The sequence below is a fragment of the Silurus meridionalis genome, chromosome 29 (assembly GCF_014805685.1).
Source record: "Silurus meridionalis isolate SWU-2019-XX chromosome 29, ASM1480568v1, whole genome shotgun sequence".
NCBI lineage: Eukaryota > Metazoa > Chordata > Actinopteri > Siluriformes > Siluridae > Silurus > Silurus meridionalis.
The window spans coordinates 8,643,269-8,667,910 of NC_060912.1; the positions used below are offsets into that span (position 1 = coordinate 8,643,269).

Consider the following 24,642-nt stretch of genomic DNA (forward strand, 5'->3'; position numbering starts at 1 on the left):
TCTTCAAAGTCCAGTCCAATCTATATATTGTTCCACCACCTCATCTCCGCACACTCCTCAAACAGTCCAGCTTTCAAACCTACAATGTCCATGCCAACTCCAACTCAACTGCCACCGCGCTCGTACTTTTATACTTCATCACAGTCCAACTTTTTGCATTTACGTTTATCACGGTAATCATAATATTTCCAGTCAGATGGCAGCTTCAGCTCAGATTACCTGAGGAAAGTGTGTGTGTGTGTGTGTGTGTGTGTGTGTGTGTGTGTGAGGGGTTAAAAAGTGATCTCTTTCGACAACAAACAAGCTGGTCTGTGTGTTTGAGAAACTGCAGATACTCTACGATTTTCACATAAAAGGAGTCTCTTTACACAGAATGGTGCGAAAAACAAAAAACATCCAGTGAGTAGCTGATAAGAAGTCAAAGGACAACGGCTAGGTTTGTTAGATCTGACAGTAAGGCTACAGTATTACCATATTACCACTCTTCAGGACCGTGTTGAACAGAAAAGCAACTCAGAATGGACAACACACCAAACCTTGAGGTGAAGAAGTAGATTCTTTACCTCATGTTCAACCTTTTGCATCAAAGGCCTCACCTAATACCATACTTTTAGGAATTTGACCATAACTGGAAGATAATGATAATGACCTGGAAAGTTTACTTGTTTTATTTCCTGTTAAAACACCATTTTTATACATTCTGGTATGAACGCGGTTTCTCTTCGAAATCAGTGCAAGTTTCTAAAATAGTAAAACACTACACCATCCAGCAAAGCATCACTATAATCATTAAACATCGCAGATGTTTCTCAATATCCACGTTTAACTTGTTTCAGAGTGGATTTTCACCACTACATCCTTCACTTACCTCAAAGGTATCTGATCATCCAAGGAATCACGGCACGTTTATTCTTAATTATGTAATAAATAATTGATGTTCCAGATGATGACGAGGCACCACAATGTCAAAGTTGGTGGACACCTGACCACAGGATTTGTAGAAACATCCCAGTTCCAATTTGCTGTTATAATAACCTCTTTTCTGGGAAGATGTTCCACTAGATTCTGTGGAGATTTGTGCTCATTTATCCACAATGGTGTTAGTAAAGTCAGGTACTGATGTAGGTGATTTGAGGAGGCCTGTGGTGCAGTCAGAGTTCACACGTGTTCAATAGGGTTGAGGTCGGAGCTCAATAGCAGGAGATCTTCCACTCCAACCAATGGTCAATGGTGAAATTTTCATGCTACCGCATCCAACGATGTCCTTCACAATTGAGCGCCTCAAACTTTGTGGTAAGAGTTTGGCAAAAAGAACACATATGGCTGATAAAGTCAGGTGTGCCAATACTTTTTAACACATCGTTGTACTATCGCTACCGTATACAGTGGATTGTTAAAATCCTTCTGCTTTGATTTCACAGAAAAAAAAATGCAATCACATTACAGCCATGAATCTGTCAAAGTTTAAATTTTTTACACATGTTTTATTATTTATTTATTTCTTTTTAAATCCCACTCACATCATAAATGAACACTCACAGTAAAGTATTTCTATTATATATTTTAGGTACAAAAAAACCCCAAACCTCCCACCGAGTCACTTTTCCTGAAGAACAAATTGAAAACAAAAATCGAACACAAGATTAAAATCCTTCCCATAAAGAAAGAGAGAAACCCCCCACTGAGCTGCACTTTTAATACAATCACATTAGAAAACAAATATCTTTTTCCACACGAATTCAGTCTCATAGAGTTCTCATAGAGTCCGTGTCTTACAGAGCGATTTCAAGTTTGGCAAACTTTTGTTGAACTCTGTTCTACCTACACACATGTACTACAAGTAACTACAGGTGTGTGTGTGTGTGTGTGTGCAATTGAGCTGGTCATATACAATCAGAGTATCTCTGAAGCCGTGGAGTTAACAGGAGGGCGTGGAGACAATGATCCTTCGCTCGAGTCTAGTAGGTCTTTTTTCCCCCCTGCTGTCTCAGTGTGAGCTGCTTTAGTTTTTCATTTTGTTTCGTAAAACCATTCGAAGATAAAATGCCAAAAAGATCATGTGGACGAACAATAATACGCGTCGCCATAACGCCGAAATATCGATTTACATTTATTACCGTAATCATAATATTCTCATCAGATGGCAGCTTCAGTTAATGTTCACATTACCTGAGGAAAATGTGTGTGTGTGTGTGTGTGTGGTTGGGAGGGGTTAGAAAGTGATCTCTTTTGGCACCAAACAAGCTGGTTTGTTTGTTTGAGAAACTGCAGATCCCCATGCGATTTTCACATGTAATTAAAATTCTCTTTCAAATACAGACAGAATGGTGCGAAAAACAAAAAACATCTGGCGAGCAGCAGATAAGCTGAGGAGAAGTCAAAAGAGAATGTTGAGGCTTGTTAGATTGACTGTTAGCGATGTTACTAAACTGGGGTCAGCTATGATGCACTGCCCCCTGGAGCACAGAGGGTTAAAGGCCTTGCTCAAAGGCCCAAGAGTGGCAGCTTGGCAATACTGGTACTTTCCAATCAGTAAGCCAGCAACTTAACCACTGATTTACCACTTCCCCTTTTAAGTAACTCATACTACCACTGTTTAGGACTGTGCTGAACAGAAAAGTCAAAATGGACAACACGCCACACCTTGAGGTGGATGGGGTACAACAGTAGAAGGTCACATTAAGAGTGGAGAAAACATATAGTCTATAATAGTTCATTATTATTATTATTAATAATAATATATTTGAATAGAAAAGCAGCATTATGGTAATGTTGTGATCCATGATTTTCAATGGTTTTCCCTAATTTTATTAAATTTTTTTGCATGGAATCTGTTAAACAGAATTATTGGATTGCTCCCATGAGACTCTCCTTTAAATCCGGCCAAATTTGGGAAACTTGGTTAGTTTTAATGGCCGCCTTTTTCCTGACCGAGTATCTCTAGCGGATGCTCAATAATTCAGCATAATAATATTTAGAAACGTGAATATTTACAGAAATGTTGGGCACATTAAAAGATCAATCAATTACAGAGTTTCAGACCAATATATTGATGTACACCATATGGACAAAAGAATTGGCACACTTGACTTTTACAACTATATTTAGTTCTTCTCTAACCCTAGTATAGTATGTCTTTGAATTAGAATTAAGTTTTCCCTTCAATTAAACTAAGAGACCCAAAGCTGTTCCAGTATAACAATGCCCCTGTGCACAAAGCTCCAGCTCCATGAACATATGCTTTACATGGGTTGGAGTGGAAGATCTTCTGCTTTAGAGCACATTCATCACCTTTGGGATGAATGTGAACACTGACTGCACCTCAGGCCTCCTTACCTCACCTATATCACTAGCTGACTTTAATAACACTGATGTTGATCAAATCTCTAAAGTCTATTGGAACATCTTCCCAGAAGACTGAAGGTTATTCTAGCAGCAAATAGAGTCTAAATATGGAATGTTCAGAAAGCACATAGGAATCTTATAGTGAGGTGTCCACAAACTTTTGTCCATATAGTGTATATTTTTAAGTACAGCTGTTAGAACAATTTATTTCGTTTTAATTTTGAATGGTATCATTACAAAATCTCTAAATTTTTTGTATGTAAAATAGGATTTTTGGCACATGCCTGCTTAAGACAAATAATTCACAAGCACTTGTGGCACAGATATAAAATTAGAAAACACAAAGGCCAGTCTATAAGAACACTCTTTTTTTTGCTAAAGACCACGTAAAAAAAAAAGGAAACAAAAAACAGAAAATACTTTTGAACACATTAAGTAAGGGCTGTTTCCAAACTCAAAGCTAAAACCCAAACTCTTGATCCGTTCTAGAAAAACCAATATGACATATGACTTCACGCCACTAGATGATGCTGTCCTGCTTCATGAAAATGAAAGGTCCGACTTTCTGCAAATGGTTCCCATTCTCAGTTTATTTCCCGGGAACATCACGTCCTCAAACCTGTGCAGCTCCACCCTGCAGTTTCATCACGGTAGTTCTTCGTGTCTCGCTGATGTCAAGGCCGTTCGTGCCTCTAAACATTTCTGCTACATGATTGTATGTGTATTTCTCAATTCAGGCTTCCTCCTGTGTGTTCTGCCCAAGTGTTCTGCTCAGACATCCCTGGCCACGCTCTCTCCTAGGAGCCAGTAGGTCCTCATCCTTCCTTTCCTTCATTTCCACGTCTCCCCTCAACTCCAGCTGGAAGCAGTTGAACTCCTGTAGCACGGACCGCGTTGCCTCTGATACATGGATTTTTAGTGCTGACAGAACAACAGACAACATCCCTGTCATTAGCATGATAATGTTGCACAGATAAATTTGCTCGTGTGCACATAATGACTACATCCATGTATGGAAACACTTAGACTTTTATGGTTTTTGAGAGAAACATGCATGTTCCTTTTGTCTATATGTAGGTAAGACCAAACAATTATATAAATGTAACTTGATTTTCTTTAAAAAATCCTCCTTTAGCATGAATAACAGATTCACACACTCTTGGCATCCGGACAGTTTGTTTCTACGAACATACTGCAATACTTTTTACTAGTTGTTCTGTAATAGTTGGAGATTTCTTTCTGACTTTGTGATCCAGTTCATCCCAGAGCAGTTTAATAGGATTTAGGTGCAGTGACTGGGCAGGTCATTTCATGATAAATAACATTCCAGCTGACTCTCAGCTTACAGAAATTGGATGTACGCTCGTTGGTGTATAATGAAATCGGTTCCAATGAACCGCAGTCCAGACGAAATTGTATGGCGTTAAAACATGGAATTGTTGAAATGTTGGTTCCAGAGGTGAAAAGTAACGAATTGCAGTACATTTTTACAAATTTTTACATTTACTTCAGTATGATTTCTATGAAGTTTTGTACTTAAATACATTTTAAATCATATTTCTTACTAAGTAAAAAAATAATAAAAATAATGCAATGGGGGAAAAAAATTACGCCTCGGAAATTACTGCACTGATTGATTGATGGTCAAAGAACAAACGTGCTAAACTCATAAGAAAAAGAGATAGAGACCCAGCTGAAAGCGAAATGGCGTCGATTCAAAAGCTGTTCAGTGCTTGCGCTCACTCTCTGAATTCTGAACCTAATGACATTATAACAGGAGATTTTATTGTTGCTGCGAAAGTAAATAAGTCACATTCCTTCCCTGCTCCAAAACAACCCCCAAACCATTACGCTTCGACCTCCATGTTTGAACGTCTTCTCCTGTTCTCTGTCTTAAATAAGTTATTTTGTTAGAGCCAAAAAATTCCACACTTGGACTCATCTCTCCATAGAACCTTCTTCCAGTCATTGACTTTCTAATTTGTTTTGCTTTTTTGTTTGTTGCATAGACACAAAAGAAACATGCATGTATCTAAAAAAAAAAAACATAAAATACGAGGTGTTTCCACACTTTTTACTATATAACGAATAAAGCACTTAGTAGGGTGATATCTCTCGAAGCAAAGTCCTCCATCTTGAACGCACTGAAAAAGATTGCAGAACTCAACAGTACCGGAATTAATATTAATAATAATATACATAACAATAATAATAATTACCTTCCCCGTTTGACTCCATACGTGAAGCAGTGTTAACCGTGTCGCCAAACAAACAATATCTTGGCATCTTCAGTCCAACAACCCCAGCACACACAGGGCCTGGATACACACACACAAACACACACATCATTTAGATATTTACACAATTCTGTTGTGTAGGTCCTCACTATGCATTAGTAAGGTCCTACATTGTTACAGGAGCTTTGTCCAAAAAACGGATATACATTCGATTCGACCTCTGACCCCATGCTCTCACCGGTGTGGATGCCGATGCGCAGGCGGAGCTGCTGATCGGGCCGATGACGGATCCTGAAAGTGTGCACAGCTTTAAGGAGGGCCAGAGACATATGGGCAATTTCCCTCGCATGCAGCTTCCCGTTCCTCACAGGAAGTCCTGATACGACCATGTACGCATCACCGATGGTCTCCACCTGGGGGTGCCCAACACACACAGACACAGACACACACACACACACACACACACACACACACACACACACACACACACACACAGACACAGACACACACACACACACACATACACACACACACACACACACACACCTTTGATTTATATCATTGTGTGAACCTTCCACTGACATAATGATTCATGCAGTTAATTTGTAACCTAACCTCAGTGACCAAGAGCAAGCATGGTGCCTCACTCGCAGTATTTCAAATAAAAACCTTTTATTTTTTTTAAAAGAAAATAATTTCTTATGGGGACCAGCCACGTGTCCTCACAAAGTCAAAGTGGTCAGATTTTATTATCCTTGTAAGGACATGTGGCTACTCCCCATGAGTAAAACTCAAGAAATGTTATTAAAAAAAAAATACAATAGCGTATACACACACACACACACACACACACACACACACACACACACACACACACACACACACACACACACACAGGGCTACCTTAACTACAAAAATTAATCGAGTCCAACAATCTGATTTTATATATATATGAAAATGTACAAAAGTACACAAGAGTAATTCATGTCATTTATTGTTTGTCAGTATTGTGAAAAAATTATATACTTTTTTAAATTTATTTTTATTTTACAATTTTGACAGAAATCATGTAAACAGGTCTGTATGTTATATGTGTATGTGGCTTTATTCAACATTCTGGCTTCAGTTCGAGCAGTTCATATGGATCACTACGTGCTTTTTAAAAGCAACAAACGAGTGACAGGAAATGGGAGTCAGACACATGTCCTCTTCATCCAATGTTATTCTGTGCACAATTGTTCGGACATACAACCCGGCACTACACTATCATGCCCTGCCCGACACCATGTTCTACTACACTGTCTGTTATATCTGAATATGTTGCTCTGGTTTATACCCTGTTAATCATCATTTGAGCAAATATGCCCATAGTGGAAATTCTTCTTTACATACCCAAGCGATTTTAGGAAGCTGGGGGTCAGAACACAGGGTCAGCCATGATACAGAGGGTAAGGGCCTTACTCAAGGGCCCAAACATGGCAGCTTGGTGATAAGAGGGGGTGGAACCCCCGCCCTTCTGATCAATAACCCAGAGCCTTAACCACTGAGCTACCACTTCCCAACAGAAAACACCACCAGTGAAATACTTGGAAATGTTACAATGGAAATATTGCAGGTCATTGATCACATTTGGAATTGTGCTCAGAAACAATAATAAAAAAAAAAGCATTGTGATACAAATTTTGTTTTTCAATTTTGAACAAAAAGAATAAAGGCAATGTACACGGACCAATATGTCTAATATGATTAACAAAAACTACGGAGGGGACGATAAGAAAAAAAAAATGGAAGCAATAATAGCAGCGATATTAACTATTACAATGAATAAATGATCATTTCTAGCAGAGGCACAAACATTGCACTATGAATCTGTGGTTTATTACCTTGTAAACGTCAAAGTTGTCGATGATGGCATCAAAGCACGTGTACAGGTCGTTCAGAAAAGTGACCACCTGCGGAAAAACATTAGCTCGTGTGTGAACGCTGTAACTCGGACCTGATGTAACGATCGTGTATATGGACTTGAATGTGTTCACCTGCATAGGCGTGCTCTCTGCAGACAGAGCCGTGAAGCCTACTATATCGCTGAAGTAAATAGTGACTGAGTCAAAGGCTTCGCCTGTACCGTCTCACCTCTTTTCAGCTGCTCAGCCACCGAGCTACAAGGCAAAGAAAGTCACAAAGTGCAGAAGAAAAAGTGGTTTTTAACCCCATTAGTGACCTTACAGGCACAATGTCCACGGCTAAAGCGGAATGAAGGGCAGGAACACTTAGGTTTGCACTCACTGAGGCAGGATCTGATAGAGCAGTGCTTCCGCTTTGCGTTTCTCCTCGTGATATGCCTGGGTCCTCTCTTCCACCAGCTCCTCCAGGTTATTCGCGTACTGCTCCATGCGCGAGAGCAGATTGTCAAGGATGTTAGAGCCATAGCCTCTGCAGGGAGGAGCAGATAAACATAAATCCGCCATTTGATTTTTCTCTGTAGTTTTGCTTTTGATTTTGCATTCATTGCTCATTATGTCCATCACATTACGTCCACATCTGTATATATTTAGTCACAGACCTTACGTTATGGGTCACATCTGCCATACAAGTCTCTATGATTATCTTTGCTGTTACTATAGAAATGTTAAAGTATTAGAATGAGTATATTAACACAATCCTCTGATTTACCTTTACATCCTGAACTACTGTTGCTGCTGTCACTACTGTACTACTGAACTACTGTCAGTACAAATCTACTGTCAGTACTGTCGCTACTGAACTACAGTACTGTTACTACTAAACAACTGTCAGTACTGTCACTACCTAACTACAGTAATGTTATTACTAAACTACTGTTAGAACTGTCACTACTGAACTGCTGTCAGTACTAATCTACTGTCAATACTGTCACTACCAAACTACAGTACTGTTATTACTAAACTACCGTCAGTACTGTCAATACTGTCAGTACTAATCTACTGTCAGTACTAAACTACTGTCAATACTGTCGCTACTGAACTACAGTACTGTTACTACTAAACTACCGTCAATATTGTCATTACTGTCAATACTGAACCACTGTAAATATCATCACTACTGAACTATTGTCACTACCGAACCAGTCACTACTGAAATGTCACTGATTAACGACTGTCAATTCTGTCACTACTAAACTACTGTCAATACTATCGCTACGAATCTACTGTTACTACTAAACTACTGTCAATACTGATATTCTGTCAGTTCTGTACTACGGTTACTAATGATCTACTGTTACTGTTGTCACTACTAAACTACTGTCTGTACAAAACTGCTATCAATACTGTTACTACTGAACTACTGTCTGTACAGAACTGCTATCAATACTGTTAGTACTTAACTACTGTCACAACTGAACCACTGTTACTACTAAACTACTGTCACTGTGGTCACAACCAAACTAATAAACTACCGTCACTACTGAACTGCTGTCACTACCAAACTACCGTCACCACTCTCACTATTGATCTATTGCCATTACTGATCTACTGTCAGTACTGTTACTACTAAACTACTGTCACTGCTGTTACCACTGAACAACTGTCAATACTCTCACTGTTGATCTACGGATCTCCTGCCATTACTGATCTACTGTCAGTGCTGTTACTACTTAACTACAGAGTCAGAAATGCTCACTCATGTAGACTTGTTATGATTTTAATGCTAAGTAATACAGGCTTATTTATTTCATCAAAAAATGTCCACCTGTTGTGTTTGCGCATCATCACTTTGATCTGGTTAAAATCCGGCCGGTCGCTAGGTTCCTCGGCCCAGCAGCGCTGCATCAGCTGACCCAGTTCTTCGCTGTGGCTCTGAGTGCACAGCAGGGGGCGCAGGTACGGCCATCGTCCGTCTGCCACACGCTCCACAATCTCTGGTAGAGAAAGAGAGAGAGAGAGAGAGAGAGAGAGAGAGAGAGAGAGAGAGGAGAGATAATGTGGAACATCACTTAAATGAGCTTATTAGGGTATGATCATATATAATTCAGAGCCAGGATTATTTACTATTAGTCCTTTTGTGATGCCATAAACAAATTAGATTTATTCTCGTTGGTGTAATTGAGTAGGTTTTTTGTGTACTTTGACCTTTTAAAGTATTTTTTAAATTCTGTAATTTTGTTTGTACTTAAGTATGTTTTGTTTAGAAGTTTTGTACTTAACTACATCTTAAATTACATCCGTTACTAAGTAAAAACATGTAAATAAAAATAATGCAAGGGGAAAAAACAATCACACTGATTTATTGATGGGCAGAGAACAAACAAGAAAGAAAGATGGAGACGGACGAGACAGCCGTCGAATCGAAGGTCGAATCGCTCACTGTCTGAATTCTGAGTCTGTATTTGCGATTTTTCTCATTATTATAAATCTCATTATTTTATTTTTTTTGCTGTAAAAATGCATAAATCACATTAGACTCAAGTCAATTAGCTGGATAGATTTTACTCTGAGTAAATTTTAAATGAGCTACTTTTTACTTTTTGCTTGAGTAGATTTTTAGAGCGTGAACTTATACATAGTAAAGTAAAATTTCATGGAAGTTTGACCGTGCAGAATAAATATGACTTTTCTAAATAAATAAATACTGTTTGAAATAAACTCATAATCTATATTAAATTCTATATTCATTTCATTCATACAGCTGAGCAGCTATGAGGTTAAGGGCCTTGCTCAGGGGCCCAAATCAGGCAGATTGGTGTGGCTGGGATTTAAACAAATGACCTTCAAATCCAACATCCAATGCCTTAACTACTAAGCTACAACCTCCCTCACCAACTGCAAAGTGTGTATGTGTGTGTGCTTTGCCTGGTAATGGTAAAGACAGCACTTTTTGATCTCTAGATCAAGAATAATTTGTGTGATATTCATGGTGAACAAAAATACACTACATTCTGCCTCAAGTGGACACAAAAAGCATTTCCACCTTACATTCTGTCTCCAGGAACCCTTTTTTTCCCACATGACAGCGTTTCCATCTCACGTCTGACACGCACTCTATACATCTGGGCTTTTTTCATTACATTTCCTCTGGCATTACATTATTACTGCCTTTAATCTGCATACGGCTCTGATCTGCTCCAGAAGTGTCACGTTAGCTGTGTCATTCAGCCTGTGTATACTGTGTGTGTGTGTGTGTGTGTGTGTGTGTGTGTGTGTGTGTGTGTGTGTGTGTGTGGCCGAGCCAGATTTCCCAAACACAATCGATGCTGGTAGACCCATTGTTCCTAACAGTGCATGAATAAATCAAATGAATGCTTATTAGCAAACAAGGCACGCACTCACACACACACACACACACACACACACACACACACACACACACACACACACAATGAGTCAGGGCATTACAGAAGTGAGATAAGACAAAGGTGACACAACAATATGATGTGACATTCACGCACGCACACACACACACACACACACACACACACACACACACACACATGCACAAACAACACACAACAAGGTTTTGTAAACCATGCATTGTTCTGCTGGTCACATTCTGTTTGTGAGTGCTGACAAAAAAGAAACATGCTGTTCCCCATGTGTCTTTGTGTGTGTGTGTGTGTGTGTGTGTGTGTGTGTGTGTGTGTGTGTGCGACTGACGTTTAGGGCTGAGTGGAGGGCTTTCCAGGTAGAAAACTCCCTTGAGGAGAGCCAGTTCTTGCAGAATAATGCCGAAACTGTACACGTCTCCCTTCTGAGTCCCGCATGCCGGCTTGTTCTCTGCACGCAGCAGCTCTGGAGCTGTCCACAACTTACCTACACACACACACACACACACATTTTCTTTCTTTGTGAGAAGCTTCAACAGATTTGACAACATTGTCAAGGCAGCTCATTAAAATTCTATATGACACCTACATCTGACCCTCAACTTAACCTCAGTAACCAAAACAAAACCTTTTGACTCTTAGATTTTTAATAAGTTTTCACTCCTGGGGACTCAAATCCCCCCAACAGGTCAGATATTCCTAATTCTTGTGAGAACAGTTGATCATGCCCAAGAAATTGAGATTTGAAAGAGAGTATGTGTAAATTTAATGCAGAATGCTGAAGATTTTCATGAAAAAAAAGTTTTTAATTAAAACAAATCCCAGATTTTTTATGTCGTCTCAGGTATTTAATGGCTTTTGTTTTGAAGAATTTAGCTGTTGAAACCTTACATAACATACAATACTATCGGCTCTCGTAGCCTTACACGCCTACGCTACATTTCCACTTGTGGACCATTAAAATCCCCCAATACAGTGTCGGCTATTATTATTATTATTATTATTATTACTCACGTGCGTAGTAAGCGTATGTGTCCTCAAGGCTGCTATCATTGTGAAAGCTGGCCAGCCCATAGTCTGTGATCTTCAGCACGAAGCGGCTGTCCACCACGCAGTTGGAGGATTTCAGGTTGCCATGGGAGACGATCATACTGTTGTGAAGGAATGACATTCCCTGCAAAAGACCATAATATTTTTCAGGAGAAATTCAAACAATCTGAAAAGTCCTGCTCTATTCGCCTGTTATGGATATTAATATTCATAATAAATGGTCATACAAACATCCTGTTTTCTTACCACACAAAGTCAATGTCCATTGTCCTGATCTCGATTTGCTTTGTTGCCATTTTCTTATCCAGGCTATACCGCTAGTCCAAATATGTATAAATATGCAGATTTATTTGTATTCGATACTAGCAATTAAATTAGGAATAAAATGTGTAACTCAATTAATACTCAAATTAAAGAATTCATCAACCATTAAATGGTGAATCGGCATAAGAGTTAATGATGTGATGCATCGTTTTTTTTTTTTTAAGTGTGCACCAGAAACAAATTGGGACTTGTATAATGATGCATAGTTTTTTAGCATATTCGCATATTTATTATACATATTAACATATTTGTTAAAAAATAACTTTTTTTATATATAATGATTAGTAGATGCTCTATACCAGGGGTATCAAACTCAATTGCACAGGGGGCCAAAACTCAAATCACACTTGAGGTCGTGGGCCGAACAGGATAAACATTTATTGAACACAATAAAACTAAATGGTTTTTGAACATAAATATGAATAATAAAAAAAAGACAGGAATATTATTCCAAAATAAATCATCAAAAACTTTAAATATTTCCTGTCAAAATTATACAAGTTAGAAATATGATGCTGCAAAAAACCCTAAAAAATAAATACAAATTTAGCTTTTGAGTAAACGTTAAAATAACAACAAATCAAAGCGATCAGATTTCTCTGCTCTTATGCCATTCCAAAAATATAAACTTAGAATTTAAATAACTTAAAATATTTTGCTCTCCATAAAAATATCTCCTGTCAAACACCAGACGTCTCACACCTTCATCATGCAGCTTTTCAGAAACTCTCCCTCGGTAAATGGCCGCACTGATTTGGCTCTGATTTCTCTTCGCAATAACTGTACAATAGGGTTAAATACATCAACAGAAGCTCGACTTGATTGACGCTGGAATGTTCCCAGGTAGTCTAGCATTCGGTAAGGCAGCTGAAGCTCTGCATTATGGGGCCTGTAGTTTGTGTTATCAGCACTTCATATCGCCGGGACATTAATAACAATAATAATAGAGGTATATAAAATCATCTTGCAGGCTGGATATAATTGTACATCGGGCCAGATGTGGCTCACGGCCCTCGAGTTTGACACATATGCTCTATACTAGTATTATTTAGAAAGTGATCGATCGATTCTCGTCGCTAAACTGTTTCTCGAGCGTGTTCTCTCAGCACCGCCGATGCTACGTGAATATGACGCATCGCAACACTTCGCAGACCGAGGCGTGTCCTGAGAGTCACATAGAATACAGATTAACATGGCAGAGGTAGAGCTGTGTCTTCCTGCAGACAGAACAGGAAAAGAGAGTGTTTTGTTTTTTTGCGCTACAAAGGCGTGTTTCCGAAAGGGACGTGTTAAAAGTCAGAAGGCACTTAAGTAAATTGATGATTTGCTGTTTGTTTACTGAATTGCAGCACATCATATTTTTGCATCGCATCGCGTTGTGTTGAATCAAATTAAAACCAGATTGCACTGCATCACAAACTTTGTAGCTCAAAAAATGACAAAGTTACTTTAGACTTTTACATTTATGGCATTCGACAGACTCACTTTGACAATGTCATTGATCAAAGAATACCGGAACATCCAGTCCAGGGTAATACTATCAATCTCCATGAGGTCCTGAAGGGCACACACACACACACACACACACACACACACACACACACACACACAAACCACTTTAATTATAACCAGACTGACGCTAAAGGTACCAAGAGAGTAGGTTATGAGAAGGACAAAGTCAAATGAAATTCACTCATATTATAATATTCATGAATAGCATTACATAGCAAAGCAATTTACCAGAAGCATTTCCTACACACACACACACACACACACACACACACACGCACACACACACACATGGTAGGCAATTCCACTTTAGATGCTCTCCCACAAGCTCTGTAATCAGATAAATTATAGAGGAACTGGTTATGTATGTTTTTACTGTGTGTGTGTGTGTGTGTGTGTGTGTGTGAATGAGTGACAATGTAGAAAAATATAACAGCATGGATACCAAAGCATGGTGCCTGTAAGTTATTTATAAAATAAATGTTGCCTTAGTGCAAATCAGTCTCAATAAAAAATGCAGTGGCCTCTGTGCCTGTCAATCACAGTAAAGGAGGTGTGGTCTCTATAAATGATAATCACAGTTAAGGAGGTGTGGTCTCCATAAATGTCAATCACAGTAAAGGAGGTGTGGCTTCCATAAATGTCAATCACAGTATAGGAGGTGTGGTCTCTATAAATGTCAATCACAGTATAGGAGGTGTGGCCTCTATAAATGTCAATCACAGTAGAGGAGGTGTGGCCTCTATAAATGTCATTCACAGTATAGGAGGTGTAGCCTCTATAAATGTCATTCACAGTATAGGAGGTGTAGCCTCTGTGTCAGTTGTACTCTATACAATATTTATCTACTCTCAACAATATTTGTTGTGTATCCCCATTTGAACAATTTCATGTATGACTTTTAAGCAAGTAAATTTTACTGTAGTGGACATGCATAAAAGGGTTAATATAGATTATTTCACATTTTCTGACAAAAATAAAGTTAAACTATACAGTATGTGTGTGTGTGTGTGTGTGTGTGTGTGTGTGTGTGTGTGTGTGTGTGTAGATAAACAGTGTGTATCCTGACCTGTAAGCTGCCCCTTGGGCAGTACTCAGTGAGGATGCAGATGTTCGGGCCATCTATGCAGGCTCCTATAAATCTAGTCAGGTGTTCATTCTGAACATCACGCATCTGTGTGTACAGGAGAGAAGATCAATCACTCACTTCCTAGCAGGCCTCTGTGTGTCCTGGAAGTAATTACTTTTTCCAAAATCCCACAGCATAGAGGGGCAGTAAAGGCACACTTACATGTTTGAGTTCAAACAGCACGGTCCTGGTGAGCTCAATGCGCTTCTTGTTGATATACTTAATAGCTGTTATGTTTCCCTGCAAAGACAACATGTCAAAACGGACATCCCACTCTTTCTCAGCTGAAACATGTATAAAATATTCAGTAAAATATACCATTCCTACTGTTTATAGTCTCAACGTTTTAAGGATTTGAGCAAACAAAGAAAATGTTTTATTATGACATCACATGGAGTCGTACCATTAAGTACTGAAAAGCTGTCAAGTTGGAATTCACAGTTATCATGCCCTAGTTTGACCCATGTTGCATTTAATCATCTATTTTTGAATATGAGAAGTCAAAAAAAGTTTCTCGTACCTTGTAGTAACAGGTCTTGGCATAAATCTGAACATTTCCCTCCATGGTCAGCAGTGAGCCATAATTGGAGCCTCTCTGTGAGGGAGGAAATTGAGTAACAAATCATACACTGGTACATGGTTTAACTCAATCAGCACCTACCACTGGTTATCCACAGATTCTGATTTTACAGCAATGTAGTTGAAGTAAATATGCTGAAGATGTATATACTGACAGATAGAGTAGATGATTGTAAATCCTCTATATTGTAAGTGCATTCATACATTCATTCGGCAGTCATTTTGAAAACTGAAATATTTCTGAACATAGATATTACAAACCCCCACCATGAATTTCTCCGTTCCTGGTGTTTTAACCATTTCCAATTAATTATTTTATATACATTTAGATTGTGTGTCAGCAATTAGTACAAAAAGCACAGCAACGACCCCAGACTAGTTAGTCCCTGGTACCTCTACTACAAATATAGAGCATTTAATGCTTTTTTATTTAAAATTTTCATAGGAAGAAGGTAGATGTGGAGGAGATTAAGGCTTAAAAGATCAGCAGCTGTGCTACAATGCATTTTTATATTTGGATTCTTCAGAATTTAATTATAGACTTTAAAGTCTTCTGTTTTTAAAACCTAAAAAAAATATATATTTTTACCTTTTACTTAAAAATAAAGATGCTCAGTAGTTAAAAAAATAAAACCAAAACCAAAAAACCCAGAAAGGTTGTATAAAAAACTATATGGACAAAAGTTTGTGGACACCTGACCATAAGATTTTTGGGTGCTTTTGAACATCCCATTCCACATTTATTCCCCATTTACTGTCAATAATAATCTCCACTCTTCTGGGAAGATGTTCCACTAGATTTTGGAGTGTGCTTGTGGAGATTTGTGCTTATTCAGCTAAAAGGGTGTTAGTGAAGAAGTGATGTAAGTGAGAAGGTGAGGAGGCCTGGGGTTCAGTCAGTGTTTACATTCATCCCAATGGTGTTTAGTAGGGTTGAGGTCAGAGCTCTATAGCAGGAGATCTTCCACTCCAACCCATGTAAAGCTGGATTTGTGCACAGGGGCATTGTCATGCTAGAACAGGTTTGGGTCTCCTAGTTCAAGTGAAGGGAAAGATCTTATGTTTCCACATCCAAAGAAGTGTGTGTCCCTACTTTGTGGTAACAGTTTGGGAAAGAACCATGTATGGCTGGAAAAGTCAGGTGTCCCAATACTTTTGATAAATAGTGTATATCATTTAATATTTTAGCATTGCTTGAGAATTGAGTACATGTTCAATTATGCTCATACTGCAGTGTGTGTGTGTGTGTGTGTGTGTGTATGTGTGTGTGTATGTATGTGTCCCCACCAATGACAGTGTCAATCTGCTGCATGTCCTACGCAAGGCTTTCTCCAGGTTATTAAGCTGAATGTCGTCCCAGTGCACTCTCCACAGCTGTGCTGCCAACTCGTTCTCCAACTTCACCTTTCTGAAGGACAGAATGCGTGGGTGAGCGAGACAGAGCGAGTGAACGTAAAGGAAAGGAAGAACCATAAATAACAAAAAGACAGGAATAAGTGTGTAGAGATGCAACATAAAAGAATGTGAATGGATTGACAAATTTGTTCATACTGACTCACTTCCTTCAAAAGAAGTAGTTAAAAAAACACTCGTCATTTCCCAAAACATAAAAATCTCATCACCCAGAGGGAAATTATTTTGTTTAAAGGTTTTAGTAGTTTTGATGCAGGTTATTGCTCCCACCAAATATTTCCACTGAGAACTTTTGAAAGCACTAGAACGACACAAAATGAGATGGTTCTAATCAGACCACCATTTTATAGTTTGTACTTGGAAGTTAATAGTACAAACTATAAAATAAATGTAATTATGGAATAGCTGTCATTATAAAATGTGCCATAAAATATATATTATGTAATATGTCATTAATAATAGACGTGTAATTTTGTAATATGTGTCATTATCCAAAAAAAGTCACTATTCAATAAAAGTATTTTCCAACAAACATCATTATTCAATAAATGCGTCATTAACCAAAAAGGTGTCATTGTGTAATAAACGTCATTTCGAAATAAATGTATTACGTGATAAATACATCATTGTATAACGTCATTGTGAAATTTGCCATTATGTAATAACCGTGTCCTTATTTAATAAATGACATTATGAAATGTCAATATGTAATAATGTACCATTATGTAATAAATGTGTCTATGTAATAGTGTAATTATATAATAAACATGCCGTTATGTAATAAATGATATTAGCCAAAAATGTCATTATAAATTAAAAAAGGTCACAAGTAATAAATGTTTTATTAACCAAAAACATTATGAAATTAACGTTATGTAATAAATGTGCCATTATGTATTCATTATGTTTTATTAACCAAAAAAATGTCATTATGAAATAATGCATTAGTATGCAATAAACGTCATTATATGTAATAAATGTTTCATTGCACAATGTGTGTAAATGTGTCAATGTAATAAATGCGTATAGATGTGTCATTGTGATACTGATAGTTTCTGATAACTATTTAAATCATATACATATACATATATGTATATATAATAACAATGTTCATTGTGAAAAAGCTCTATACAAATGAAAATGAATTGAATTCATAAAAAAATACTGACTGTTACAAAGTGCTGACACTGAAGACTCCATTTATTAATGTTAAATAATCAGCATCTCAGGAACATTCAATTCTTCAACATTCCTCGTTTTTGTATAACGCAATCTTTTTACATTTTGTAAATTATATATATATATATATATATATATATATATATATATATATATATATATATATATATATATATATTAGACTTAGATCATGCATATTTAAATTATATATAATAATTTTTTCTCTTCCTCTTTTAATTGTGTAGTCGAACCTTCTTTATATGTCCCTTTGTTCTGTTTTGGGATTATTGGGGTGGGTGGGATGCGATTGTTATAAAATGTAAAAGAGCAATTTTTCAATCAAATTTCTTGGACAAAATATTGGAAGTTATTATAACAGTAAAGGGAGACTAAATATGGAAAGAACGTACGAAAATTATAGTAAAGTGTCCACAAACTTTTGACCTTATAGTCTACACTGGCTGGTGATTAAATGTTTTCAGCTTATATTAAACATATATTTACATAACATTATTTAGAACTACCAATGAATAAAAAGAATGCCGTGTTATTAATTAATAAACAAATGAAAAACTGTAATTGCTGGCAAAGACTCTGGTATGTGTCATTATAGGAAAATTTATGACATTGTCGTGACATTGCCGTTGTATTTAATTTCTTACTTCCATGCTAAATAGGGTATGTATATTTCAGACTCTGGTTTATTTCACAATCCTTGCATAATTCAAATAAAGCTTGAGTCGGAGTGCCATTCCGTGTCACAAGGCTTATGAAATAACTTTGATATTTATAAAATACCTTGCAATTATTTCATCAGTCTATTATATTTCACTGCACAACCTTTTAAAGATGTGTCATTATCTCTGAATGTGTGTTTGTGTGTATGTGTGTGTCTGAAGGAATGATGCACATGTCTAAGGTTTAAGCAGTCAGTCTGTCAGTGTTACTGTTTATGGAAAAGTCTGTATACTATAAATTCTGAAGGTCAGAGTTTCTTACTACATGTCTAATCACAAGCACTTGTTCAATGTACAGTGCCGAATTTATGTTCATAACACATAATGCCAAAATAGAAATCAATGTCATAGAAATAAATGATACACTATAGACTAGCCAAATGTGGTTCTTTCTTAAAATGTTACCACAAAGTAGGTGGAACACAACTGCATCAAAAACCCAATCCTGTTCCAGTATGACAATAGTGCTGTGCACAAAGCCAGCTCCATGAAGATATGATTAAAATAGTTTGGAGTGGAAGATCTCCTGCTAAAGAGCTCTGACCTCAACCCTATTGAACACTTTTGATATGATTTGGAACACTGACTGCACCCCAGGCTTTCTCATCTCACCCACATCAGTATCTGACTTCACTAATATTCTTATGGCTGAATCTCCACAAGAACAATGCAAAATTCAGTGGAACATCTTCTCAGTGGAGGTCATTATAATAGCATATGGGAACTTCATTTGGATCAGGGTGTTAAAATTTTTGATCGCATGATTTCATGTTCATCTCTCTGGTAAAATGAGTTCAAATGTCCCAATGTCATAGATTTACAATAAAAAATATATAATGCACAATAAAAATAGTTATAAAAGGTAATGCCTTTTCATAAATATTTATAATCAGAAACATCATGCCTTTGAATGCATTATAACATAAAACAACTGTGTTGATAGTTTATTATAGGTATCATAAAAAGCGTTATCAACAACCTAAAACAATACTAATACAAAGCACTGCCAGTTAACAGCAACAACAATCAGCAATGAACATTAAGCATCAGTTCCTGAAGTAAATATAGAAAAAGACAGAAATTAGTTAGAACACTATAAAGAACTTTTCAGTTGAAGCTTCGTATTTCGGATACCCATGCTGAAAGCCCCCCACCGACCAATGTTTTAAACTCTATACATTTTTACCTTAATACAACATTCGTAAAAATCAATCAACACTCAGACTGCTCAAACAAAGTCTGTGAGTACATATAATTACTATCAGCACCAATAGTTTATTGCTGGAACTATCAGCTATCAGCAAAAATCCATACTAATAGTTTTTCCGGGTTGCACTGAAGCGGCTGAAAAGGTCCACTGTCATTATACAGTATGAGAGCGGCCTCTAGAGGCGAATTACTGATGCTACGCAAAAGACTGCGTGCTGTACCTCATTCGTGTTAGTTCATAGTGCATTAACAAAAAGCCAAAAGAAAAAAATGACTTAATTTGAAAATGTATTAGTAAATGTTGAAATTTACAAAACAAAAATAAATACTTCTGAAGCATTTATTAACTTTATTAAAAACTTGTTTTTTTTTATTATGGGGCACGAGTGTAAAGACTAAGTGTTTAAAGATTTGTATGACAATGATTTGTTGAAAAGGACAATTACAAGACCAAAGTACCACAGAAAGAAAGACAAGGAAGCGATAATGAAGATAAATGAGGAGTCACCGTGGAGGAAGAATATTAGAAGCTGCGTACAGTGTTTAACTGACCTGTAGATGAAGACCGTGACAGTGACGATGATGATGAAGATGAAGCACACCACGATCGAGATCATCTGATGCATTGTGACTGTTCCTGAAATATAGACAAAAAATATTCAGACATGTCTGCATAAGAGATACATGGAAATGATTACAAATGATTTTTTCTCTGTAGCAGAACATCAGCCAGAAGGTTCTTGTCATGGCAAATTTATTATATGCTACTTACACTTTATTTTAACAAATCTAACAGAATGTACTGATCTTGGGTGATCGTAGACATAATGTGTCCTATAATAAGAGAGAAATAGTCTTGTTTTTTTTTCTCTTGTCTCTAAGGAGAAAACAACTGTTCATAGGAAAAACTTTGGAACTATGGAAAGTGTGAATAGTGTTATGTATACAAATATATATAAAAGTATATATATTCACTTTTTTTTTTTTTACCTAGAGAAATTTTGCATCATTTTCATGACACTCTGGAAGACCAAATAATGCTTTATTTAATATTTATATCATTTACTGGCACAGTTTTACATACGTGTGTAAGTGTGCAAGCTATATTCCTTGTTAAATATGTCTAATTAATAAAGGTCATTTAATATTTAAGAAATCAACAGAGCAAGAAACTTAATTTGGCTATTTATTTATTAATATATCTGATTTTTACTGTAAATGTTAAACATGAGTGAACTGCGCAGTGTATGAGGTGATCTTGTGCTGCTTACTGGCCACACAGGAAGGATTGTCGTACTTAAAGCCACACACTGGGATTTCAGGAGGAGGAGAACCCGTCAGCCAGTACACCTTCATCCCCGTCTCCGGAATCATTTGCTTCAGACTGCTATTATACACTGACACAATCTGCAATAAAACACACCCATGTACACACAAGCTTCAGCACAATATTCAGGATAAAGATCTAGGAAAAGTTCCCGGTTTTATCCAATGTCGCTACCTGATAATCTCCGGAGTCGGTGTCCGTCAAGTCCCAGAGAGCAAAATCGATTTCTCGGTTTCCTTGCTTATCCATCTCCACTAGCCCTGTGACACCTATTGGGAATGAGAAAACAAAAAAGTCTGAATGCTAAAGTCAGTAATCAATATAGCATTAACCCATAAGTGCAAATAACATGCATAACATTATGGCATGTGCATAACATTATGGCAATTATAACATTATGACTGGTGAAGTGAAAAACACGGCATGGCACCTGTTAGCGGGTGGGATTTATTAGGCAGCAAATGAAATTTTTGTCCTCAAAGTTAACGTGATAGAAGCAGAAAAAATGGGCGAGCGTAAGGATTTTGAGCTAGTTTGACAAATTGTGACGTCTAGACGACTGGGTCAGAGCATCTCCAAAACTGCAAGCCGAGGCTAATTGATGCACGTGGGGAGCAAGGCTGGAACAAGTGGTCCTGCTCAAGAAGTTAATGCTGTTAATGTTTGACAGGTCAGGACTGTTTTGGCAGCAAACCGAAGACCAACACAATATCAGGCAGGTGGTCATAATGTTATGCTTTATTAATGCCCATAAAGTAATGCCTGGTGTATAACACTCAACCACATACATTTATCTCGTGTATCCAAGTTCGGGGTTCAGAGCGCCGGTTTAGGGCGTTTTCAGGGGCATTTTTGCTGTGCTGGGATTTGAACTTATGACCCTTCTGAGCTTCCTGTTTTCAGCTAGAAATGTTGTGCTTCATCCAATCAAATATCGCACACATTCGCTCTTCCTCTGCACCTCCTTATGGAGCACATATGCTAATAATATGGAGAGCGCAGGAACGCACAGACCGCAGAGGGAACGAAGCCAGTTTAATTCAGCGACAGGTTGCAGTTGGTGGAAATGCTTTCCTACTTCTGCCAAGACTCAATATTCCTCTTATTCGTCTGTATATAGAAATCTTGGCTTAGTAAATCTTGAAGGGCAGTATTTTGAATGGTTCATATCTTGTATTTAGTGCACAGAGATGTATTGTGAGTTTAGAAGTGAAAGGTGATACTTGGCCCTAACCCACTTTACTAAAATGGTAGGTACAGAGGCAACACAATCTACACACCTCCTTAACATCGATTGACAGGCATATACGTAGATCATGCCTGTTATACCTTCATTCTTTATTCCATTTCATTGTTCTCTGGTGCATCACTGATTACAGAAGTCTGAGCTGTTAATTTTGTTCACAGCTAACCGAATGTCTTACAGCGAGAAGAGACAAATTAGCAAATGCTGTAGCAGCCATCTTTGAAATCCAAATGAAGGTCCGGTTTTGAGAAGCTCAGATTGATTAAAAGAAAAAAAAAAGAAGAAAGGAACCTATACATGTTGAAGAAACATTTTATGCCATTGAGTAAAGAGGAGAGGGGAAAAAATTGCTCTTTTCTTGAACACCATAGAAACCACCATATTCGGCTAAACTGACCCCTATCGATCATTTACACAATCATGGCATCTTTACTGTGCAGTAAAAACATTCGCGGGTCTGCGCATAACACAAACAGCCACAAAAAATGCACACATTTATCATCTGGTGTCCATTAGCTGAGTTGAGAGAGATGCATCAGTGCTGAAACCTGATGCTGTGTGTGTGTGTTTGTGTGTGCGAGTGTAAAATCGTCTCTTCAGGGAAATGACCCAATATCCCAAATAACCACATAGCAACACAGACATGAGTTATCATCTGGACAAGTTCAGCTATTAACTTTAGGCCTCAGGTCACCTCTATTTCTAAATGAAATTACCTCAGATTACCTCGTTTTTAATGAAAGACAACTGGTTCACAAATATTCCCTAAATAATTAGTAACATTTACTGTATAATAACTAAAATACCACACATTCTGGACTATATCTTACATTGGATTAGAACATGTACATACCATCAATTCTGTATTTTTGTAGTTAACTGTCTTGTAACATGCACAAACTAACAAACCATCCATCCATCCATCGATCCATCCATCCATCCCATTATCCATACAATACAATACAATACAATACAATACAATACAATACTATTCTATTTATTTAGCGCTTTTCACAATGAATGAGGTTAAAAAGGTTTTTTAACAGAATGTATATTATTTATGTCTGTATTTTTAAATCCTCAACAGCTGGAACCAAATTCTATGTGTGTCTAAACAAATTTGGCGAATAAACCTGATTCTGATTTTGCTAAAGTTTAATGTCTTTAAGTTTGTTCCTTATTCTATCCAAATAAGCAAGCCAGAGGTAAGGAAAAACCCTCTGAGAAGGCATTAGGAAGAAACCTTTAGAGGAATCAGACCCAAAAAGCAGTTTTTTTTTTAATTAGACATGTTTGTACTTAGCTCTGCTAGCATAACTCAAATTGCATTGTCATAAATTGCTAGCATATCCCACAGCTAAGGGTTACTCGTATGTATTCTGCTAGCATATCACACAATACGTTGTCATACTGTACTGTTGGCATATCCCACAGCTAAGAGTCTGTCATTTGAATATGTAGCTTTGATTTGACTCAAAAATAAGATTTCTGCTTGCTGTCTTTTTGTTTACAGTCAGATTTAGAGTAAACATGCATATCAAGCTTAGTCAGCAATGTTGGCGTATTGCAGTGCAAGCATATCATACAGAATAAAGAGGTTATGAAGCTGTATAAAAGAATGTAGAAGTTTAATGCCTATAAGTTTGTTCATTATAATTCAAAGTTTATCCTTAATGAGCAACCCAGTGGCAAGAATGACAAGGAAAAACTCCCTGAGATGGTATGAGGAAGAAACCTTGAGAAGAACCAGACTCAAAAGAGAACTCATCCTTATCTGGGCGTTAACGAATGTAAATTCCTCCATCTATGCCAAACTTTTTATTTATTTTTTATTGTTTTATTCAGTTTTTATTCAGCATCACAAATCACAAAATGCATTGTCATACCCGCTAGCATATCCCACAGCTAAGAGTCTGTCATTTGAATATGTAGCTTTCATTTGGCTCAAAAATTAGATTTCTGCTTGCTGTCTTTTTGTTCACAGTCAGATTTACAGTAAACATGCTTATCTAGCTTAGTCAGCAATGTTAGCATATTGCAGTGCTAGCACACCAGGCAG

The 24,642-nt window shown here is 37.3% G+C and overlaps 1 protein-coding gene across 1 annotated transcript in view; it reads right to left on the reverse strand.

The window, feature by feature from the left end:
* Positions 1-2,971: 2,971 nt before the first annotated feature.
* npr1a (natriuretic peptide receptor 1a) overlaps positions 2,972-24,642 on the reverse strand; it is an 83,235-nt gene continuing 61,564 nt past the window's right edge. The window contains 18 exon segments of the mRNA XM_046844278.1: positions 2,972-4,266; positions 5,565-5,663; positions 5,821-5,995; positions 7,466-7,534; positions 7,619-7,701; positions 7,704-7,741; positions 7,869-8,015; positions 9,312-9,480; positions 11,213-11,368; positions 11,896-12,055; positions 13,741-13,812; positions 14,834-14,938; positions 15,056-15,133; positions 15,414-15,488; positions 16,760-16,880; positions 20,563-20,647; positions 21,282-21,417; positions 21,512-21,606. Coding sequence (XP_046700234.1) covers positions 4,079-4,266; positions 5,565-5,663; positions 5,821-5,995; positions 7,466-7,534; positions 7,619-7,701; positions 7,704-7,741; positions 7,869-8,015; positions 9,312-9,480; positions 11,213-11,368; positions 11,896-12,055; positions 13,741-13,812; positions 14,834-14,938; positions 15,056-15,133; positions 15,414-15,488; positions 16,760-16,880; positions 20,563-20,647; positions 21,282-21,417; positions 21,512-21,606 — 2,051 coding nt within the window. The 3' untranslated portion in view covers positions 2,972-4,078.